Here is an 8,643-nt window from a genome sequence, read left to right as displayed (position 1 = left end):
ACCATCCTTGTGCCAACCGTAATGCACCTCCAGGGTAGATGGTTTTGGGTTCAAGCTCTGCTCCAGAAACTGGAGTACAAGAAAAAACTTGGCTGACACCCTCAGGACAGAGAGACAGACTGCACTGCCACGCGTGATGTTAAAACCGTGGTCTTGATGGCATCAAGGTTAGGATGACAGCCCACATTGCTGGACCATGAACAATCTGTTTGCCCCATGTTTGAAGAACTGGTTAGTTCCTGCTGCTGTCCTCGCTAGCATTTATCTCTCTAACAACATCACTGAAAGAAATCAAACCAACAGACTGGTGAATTTTCTGAATGACCCCACTTCAAAAAATGCATCATTGGCCATAAAGTACTGGGATATCCCAATGATCAAGCAAGATACTATGTAAATGCACGCTGTTCATACAGAGAACAAACAGACACCCACAAGTCACTTCTTTGAATATCTTGTGTCATGTTCTATCTGGAATTAATGCATTTTAATTAAAATGTAATACAAAAGTTATGCCATATTGATTACAAATGTGTTTCCCTCCTGTCACTACTGAGGAACTCTTCAAGTCAGTGACCTTTTACATGGTGAATGGTACAAATGGCAGTGGCCTCTCAGAAATACCTTTCTCACAAGAGGAGTTGGAAAACAACTCTCTTAAAATCTAATCAACCTTGTGAAATCATGTGAGTATTTGCAAAGATCCAAATTTTGATGTCCATCAAAGTGCCATACTATCTGAAAGAGGTGGTGGAAAATGAGAGTTAGTTGAAACTAATCTGACCGGCTTGCTGAACTCCGGGGTTATGTAATCTTCCTCCTTAACTGTGCAATTTAATGGAAAAGGTTTTTTAAAAAATTACATATGCAGGTTATAAAAGTGAGTACAAAAAGCAGTAACAGATAGAAATTGAGATGACTTCAAAGGGACAAAATCCAGCTCCTTGTGGATCAAAGTCTTCTGGGTTGAACTGACTTCGTAGTGTTTTGTACACTCCCGCCAAAAAGATATAGTAAATCTCAGCCAATCGCATCAGCATTTACAATTTTCCAAAACATGTTTTTTTTGGAAGCTGCCAAAAGTGAGAGGAAAGATCTCTCAATTCCTCTAAAGGGAGCCTTTCCATTCAGTCATTCCCATCAATCATCCTGTAACTGACTCTACTGTCCACTCCTCCAAATGGGTGATTGGTCATTTGGCCACCAAAAACGGGCCCTTAAAAACATGAACCTCAGATTCGCAAGGGAATGAAGATTGATCCAGAGGTCCCAACCTGAATTTTCAAGAGCGAGAGCCTAACACCATTCCACTGTTATCAAGTCCAAACCTCTAATGGAACCATCCCTTCTTTACTGTTGAGCGGTGGAAGAAGATACTCCTCGCACAGGAAATAGAGCGGATACTGAACAAGGTAGCCACGGATACCCCTCAGCTTCTCGTGGACTCTCTCAGGAGCCTCAGTCAGGAGGCCAGGCACAGACACAAACTCTCGCAACTCCACCAGGCTTGGAGCAGAATTCGAGGGGAGACATTTAAAAACCTGAGGGGTAAGGTTGGAGGAGAAAAAAAACAGAAGTTTGCCATGTTATTCTGGGATTTGAGGATATGCCTTCATAAAAGACAAAAATAGATTTTTATGCAGTAACGAAATTAACGGTTTTGGGGGATATCCAGGAAAGTGGAGTTGAGGATGATTAAATCAGCCACAATCTCATTGAATGATGAAGCAGATTCAATAGGCCTCTAGCAACTTCTGATTCTGTGTCCTATCATCTAACATTCAGAAATGGCAGGGGGGCAATGAATTGCTATTCTAAAACCCATCATGATCACCCATTTGATCCTTTGTTTAACAAACACTGCTGAGTGTTGCCCTTACTTCAACAGAGCTGGAGGAAAAGATTAGGGAAGTCTTAATGCAACAGTACGAGGTGCTGGTGAGACGTCTGGAGTACAGTGAGCAGTTTTGCTCCCCTTATTCAAGGAAAGATAGAATTTTGTTGGTGGCAGTTCAGCAAAGAAACAGATTGGAACTCAGCTCACTAGAGGTGAGAAGAATGAATTGAACTGAATTAGCTGTATTGTAACGTACATTCAAACAAGTACAGTGAAAAATGTTTATACTTACAGTGCCGTCTTAGGTACAGAGGTACTTAGGTACACTTCTTCAGGTACAAGATTAGTTACAATGCACCTGGCAATGTGTTGGCAACAGAGTTACAGAAAAGAAAAAAAGTTACGTTACAGCTATATGCAGATAACTGTAGTCAAAAAAGAAACCAAGAAGCGATCTCATTGAAACAGAGGATTCTTAAGGGGCTTGACAGGGTAAAAGCTGAGGATGTTTTGTGCATGGTAGAGTCTAAGACCAGAGGGTATAGTGACAGAATAGAGCGGTGCCGAGAGCCTTTCATATCTCTAAGGCTGAGATAGGTAGACTCTTGATCAGTTGGAGAATCGAGGGTTGCAGCAAAAAGGCATAAAGTGGACAGGAGGAATGATAAATTAGGTGTAAGGTCCAAATAGCCTACTCGTGCCTATTTCTTGTGGTCTTCCACAAAGTGTTAGCAAACATGGATTTGGATGCCACATTTGGATACCATTGTCTTTCTTGATTGGAACTGAAGAGGAGCTTCAACCTGCAAATAATGTTCAAGGGGAATGGGAGGCTACACTTCCTCTACCTTCTAATTCTCTCCACACTTCTAGAGTTCTGTAAAAATCACAAATTTTGTACAGCTTTTGTTCCATTTCTTGCAGCCATGATTACAAGAACAGCCTCTTCATCCCACTTATTGTTAATTGCTTTACTCTTCTGAAAAGTCTTCACTTGGACTAATTCCTATAGCAGACACTTTCGACAAACTGAATTGCCTCCCAGATTTTTAATTTAAAAGAAAATATTTTTAAGTTTGTTTTTTCTTTTCTATTCATTTGTGGAATGTGGGTGTCACTGGCTGATCTGACACTTCTAGGCAGGCAGCACACAGCCTGGGTCTCTTGGTCCAGAGTAAGGGAACTACCACTACACCACATGAATCCTTGTTCAGGTATTTAACGAGTATTAGCTGGTCTTTATCACAACTAGAACCTGCAAATGTACACAGTCAACTGAAAACATTTGCAACATTGGCAACTTTCACTATGATACAAAACTGCTTGATGACCTCTCTTCACCAACAGAATACCAAAACATACAGGAGTAGAAGTAGGCAATGTGGTCCATCAAGTCTGCTCCACCATTCAATGTGATGATTGATCTAATCATCCTCAACTCCACTTTCCTGCCTTAGCCTTTGATTTCCTTACGAATTAAAAATCTGCCTATCTCAGCCTTCAATATACTTAATGACCTAACCTCAACAGCCCTCTGTGGTAAATACAGCAGATTCACAACCCTCAGACAAAATTCCTCCTCATCTCTGTCTTAAATGTGTTATCCCTCATTCTGAGTATAAGCTTCTAGTTCCAGACTCTCCCAAAAGAGCAAACAACCTTTCTCCGTCTATCCTGTCACTGCACCTGACAGATGATGCCAGACCTGCAGAGTTTCTAATTTCTGGTTTTGCCCCTTTAAATGTTTCAATGTTTCAACATTCTTCTAAACTCCAGTGAGGTTCACCTTACTTAACCTTTCCTTGTTAACAGTCCCTCTATACCCGGTACCAGCCTAGTGAACCTTCTCTAGACTGCCTCCAATATATATCAGTCTTTAAATAACGAGCCCAGCGCAAAATGGCAGCAGAGCAGTTGGGCTGTACGTAGGCTCTTGCCCATCCACTCCCATCTTTGTTTTACTTTTGCTTCTGTTCTTTTCTTTAGTTTTCTTTTCCTTTTCTTTTGGACCTTTTTAAAATTCTTTTCTGCAGCGGGTTGGTCTACAGCAGCGAGAATGGGTTGCCTACGGAGTGGCTAAAGTGGTTTCTCCCAGCAACTGGTGGACATTCTCATGGCAATTGGAGGCGGTGTGGATGTTCTCCTGTCAAAGGAGGCCAGCAGCAGGTGGGTGCGTTCTCCCACCAATCGGGGTTAGCAACGGCAGCAACAGCAAAGCTCCTCCAGTGACTGGGGACAGCAACAGCGCACTCTTCAAGACAGCAGTGCCAGCAAGGCAACACCTGCAGCTAAAGTGGGACTCACGTCCAGGCTGCAGCTTGAATTGACAGCATCAGTCAAGCAGGCCCAGTGGCAAAGAGATGTTGCCTAAAATGGGGGACTGCCACGATGGTGGGTCGGGATGAGGTGGCAGGGAGGCCTCTCTTGAGGCTTGGTTGCTGGTGTGGACTGGGTTGGAAAGACTTAAATGAACTTTTAACTTTTTTTATTTTTCCAATTTATTCATATGACCTATAACACTGTTCTATTTATTTACTTTTCTGACATTTTTTGATGTCAAGTACCTGTACATAGGTACCTTAAGATGGCGGTGTAATGCAGCACCTGTAAACTTTTCACTGTGCTCATTTGGGTACATGACAATAAAACTAACTCAATTCAATTTGATTCAAAACTATTCACGGTATTCCAGCTGTGGACTCACTAGTGTCTTGTTTAGTTTCAGCAAAACACCTCTCTTCTTACACTCCAAGTGAAAATCTCTCATGAGCTACAGTCATTGGCCATCCTTGCGCATATATTAAAGGACCTCCCCAAACTTTTCCTCTCCACCTCTCCAAATGCCCACAAAGATAATGAGCATAGATAATGTGAACAGCCATGGTCTTTTCCCCAGGATACAGAAGTCAAAACTAGAGGGCATAGGTCTAAGATGAGAGGGGATAGATTTAAAAGGAACCCTTTCTACCGAAGGTGATGTGTACATGGGACAAGAGGAGGTGGTACAGGCAGGTACAGTTACAACATTGAAAAGACATATGGGCAGGTACATTGATAGAAAAGGTTTAGAGGGATGTGAGCCAAACAGACCAGGTGGGATTAAATCAGTTCATGAAACCTGGTTGGCATGGATGAGTTGGCCCCAAGGGCTGTATGACACTAAAAATGCTTTCATTGATTTTTCCAACCATGTCTTAGAGATCCTTTGCTGCTGCTCCACTTAAGTTTCATCTGGGTTAGATACCTCATGTGCATTAAAAAGGCACCAAAGTAAAGGGGAGCTTGACAAGGCATCTAAGCCAAAGCACTGACTATTTTCAAGAAGGAAGTAGATATAGATCTTTGCAATCAAAGGGTATGGTAGGAAAAGGGAACAAGGACTGAGTTGGAGGATCAGCCAGGACCATATAATGGCAGAGTCAAGGGCGGCATGGTGGCTCATTGGTTAGCACTGCAGCCTCACAGCGCCACGGACCTGGGTTTGATTCCACCCCCGGGCGACTGTCTGCGTGGAGTTTGCACATTCTCTGTGTCTGCATGGGTTTCCTCTGGGTGCTCCGGTTTCCTCCCACAGTCCAAAGATGTGCAGGCTAGGTGGATTGGCCATGCTAAATTGTCCGTAGTGTTCAGCGGTGTGTGGATTATAGGGGGATGGGTCTGGTTAGGATGCTTCAAGGGACGGTATGGACTTGTTGGGCCAAAGGGCCTGTTTCCACACTGTAGGAAATCTAATGACAAAGTGTGGAGGTGGATGAACACAGCAGGCCAAGCAGCACTGCTCCTAAGATATTGCTTGGCCTGCTGTGTTCATCCAGCTCCACACTTCGGTATCTCAGATTCTCCAGCATCTGCAGTTCCCATTATCTCTCATATAATAGCAGGGCAGGTTCAAATGGTTGAATGGATACAGCTGCTCTTACTTTCTAGGTTTCTATCTGCAATTCTCAATGGAGATCACCTCATCAAATGGGACTGGCTAATGCTTCCCAATTATGTGACCTCCACCACAAGAGGGAGCAGCACTGTAGCAGCAGGGGAAAACCCACCAATAACAGGCCTCACTTCTATGCCACGCTATCCCACCACGGCCATTTCTTCAGTGTAGTTGGGGATGTTTTGGAATTTCTTTCATATCAGCAACTTCCCTGAACAGACTAACACACTTCCACGTGGTGCTGACCTTCCATGCAAATGCACGCACACATATACGCAATTAGATGTACACATAAGTAACATTTGCACCGTACAAATGCCAGGTAATGACTCTCTAATCCAATGCCCGTTGCCATTCAAATGGTATTACCATCACTGAACTCCTCACTATCAGCATCCTGAAAGTTACTGCTGACCAGAAACTCAGCTGGACTAAGCACAGAAATGTTAGCTACAAGAGCAAATAAGAGGCGAGGAATACTGCAGTGAGTAACTTACTTTCTGACTCATCATAGAATCCCTAGAGTGTGGGAGCAGGCCATTTGGCCCATTCAGTCCAAACCAACCCTCTGAACAGCATCCCAACCAAACCCACCCCACACCCTATCCCGCTGCATTTCCCACCCTAGACACTGTGGGCAATTTAGCACGGCCAATCCACCTAACCTACACATCTTTAGACTATAGGAGGAAACCAGAGCACCCAGAGGAAACCTGCATAGACACAGGGAGAATGTGCAAATTCCACACAGACACCAGAAGCTGGAATTGAACCCAGGTCCCTTGCACTGTGAGGCAGTGTGCTAACCACTAAGCCACCATCTCCCTATTTCACACAGAAGTATCAAACTGCCCATGTAGACTTGGAATCTAGAATCATTGCAGTGCAGAAAGAGGGTGAGGGCCAGGCCCCACTCTATCCCAGTTACCCTGCATTTACCATGGCTAATCCACTAGACCACACATCTTTGGACTGTGAGATGAAACTGGTGCACACAGAGAAACCCACACAGACACGAGGAAAATTTGCAAACTCCACAAATCATGTCCACCATCTATGAGGCACAAGTCAGGAATGTGTTCGAATTCTCCCCACTTGCCTGGATGAGTATTCCCCCCAAAAACACTCAAGAAGCTCAACACCTTCCAGGGCAAAGTAGCCCACCTGATTGACAGCACATTCACAAACGTCCAATTCTTCTACCACCGACACTCAGTAGCTGCAGTGCTATTCACCAAAGATCTTTAGATAGAACCTAAAACCCAAAACCACTCACACCTAGAAGACAAGGGCAGCAGATACATGGGAAAACCACGACCTGCAAGCTCCCTTCCAAACCATATACCATCTTGACTGGGAAATTTATTGCCATTCCTTCACTGTTGCTGCGTCAAAACCCTAGAATTCCCTCCTTCGGGGCATTGTGGGTCAACCTCCAGCACATGGCCTACCGTAGTTCGAGCAGACAGTTCACCACTATCACCTTCTCAAGGATAACTAGGGACATGCAATAAATGCTGGCCAGCCAGTGATACTCACATCCCATTCCCCACACTAAGACACCAACATACAACCACACCAAGACACAAATACACACACACATTGAGAAGCATATACACACACCAATACACCCGCACCAAGTCACCCTCACACTAAGACCACAGACCAATCCAGGTACCTACAAAGAGAGACACATCCTCGCATCCCTATAACTCCCACACAGACACACATACCTATCCACACCCCTAGCACTGAGATACATACAACCTCCTACACCAAAACACCCTACAGCGAGAGTCACAGCCTCAAGACACACCCACACACTCCTCCAACCCTGCACCAAGATACACAGACACACATACATACTGAGACACACCCCATTTCAAACCAGAACAAAAACACATATACCCACACCCCCAACAGAGAAACACGTAGCGTGAGAACACACGCACACCACAATCTCAAACCAAGACACTCTCACACCCCCACCCTGAGATACGAACATAGGAAATAGATGCACGAGTCAACAACGTGGCTTTTCAAGCCAGCTGGACCATTCAGTATGGCCGATATTTTCATGCACTCAGCTCTATTTACCAGGGCTCAACATAACCTTTAATACCTTTACTGGTCAAAAATCTATCTCTGTTTTCAAAACATTCAACTGTTTCATTGGACAGGGAAGTCCACAGAATTCCAGAAGTAAATCACCTTTGGGTGAACAAGTTCCTGTTTAACTCAGTCCTAAATCTGCTCCCCCTTATTTTGGGGTAATGCCCCCTAATTCTAGTTTCACCGACCAATGAAAACAATCTGATCTATTCCCTTCATAATTTTATAGGTTTCTGTAAGATTCACCATCCTCCCCTCATTCTTCTAAATTCCAAGAGTAAAGTCCCAGTCTACTCAATCTCTGCTCATAAGCCAAGCTCCTCTCAACTCTGAAATCAACCTAATGACCCTCCTCTGCACACCCTCTAGTGCCAGTACATCTTTTCTCAAGTAAGGAGACCAAAACTGTACACAGTACTCCAGGTGTGGCCTCACCAGCACCATATATGCAGCTGAAGCATGTGTTTAAACTCCATTCCTCTAGCAATGAAGGACAATATTCCAATTAACTTCTTAATTATCTGCTGCAACTGCAACAAAATGTGATTCATGCACAAGGACACTCAGGTCCCTCTGCACAGCAGCACACTACAATTTTTCACCATTTAAAATAATTGTTCATTTTGCTGTTATTCCTACCAAAATGGATGACTCACATTTACCCACATCGTGCTCCATCTGCCAGACCCTTGCCCACTCACTTAACTATATCCCTCTGCAACGTCCCATGCACATTTTGCTCCAACACTCAGTGTCATCT

The 8,643-nt window shown here is 44.0% G+C and overlaps 1 protein-coding gene across 3 annotated transcripts in view; it reads right to left on the bottom strand.

Annotated features, from left to right (window-relative positions):
* Positions 1–442: 442 nt before the first annotated feature.
* pld2 (phospholipase D2) overlaps positions 443–8,643 on the bottom strand; it is a 108,220-nt gene continuing 100,019 nt past the window's right edge. For all 3 annotated transcript variants that reach the window (XM_048524177.2, XM_048524178.2, XM_048524180.2), the window contains exon 25: positions 443–1,541. In XM_048524177.2, the coding sequence (XP_048380134.1) occupies positions 1,317–1,541 (225 nt within the window). In that variant the 3' untranslated portion in view covers positions 443–1,316. The remainder of the gene's footprint in view (positions 1,542–8,643) is intronic.

This window comes from Stegostoma tigrinum, chromosome 45 (assembly GCF_030684315.1).
Source record: "Stegostoma tigrinum isolate sSteTig4 chromosome 45, sSteTig4.hap1, whole genome shotgun sequence".
NCBI classification, from domain to species: Eukaryota; Metazoa; Chordata; class Chondrichthyes; order Orectolobiformes; family Stegostomatidae; genus Stegostoma; species Stegostoma tigrinum.
Note: the sequence above shows the minus strand (reverse complement) of the source record. Positions and strands in the feature narration are given on the sequence as shown.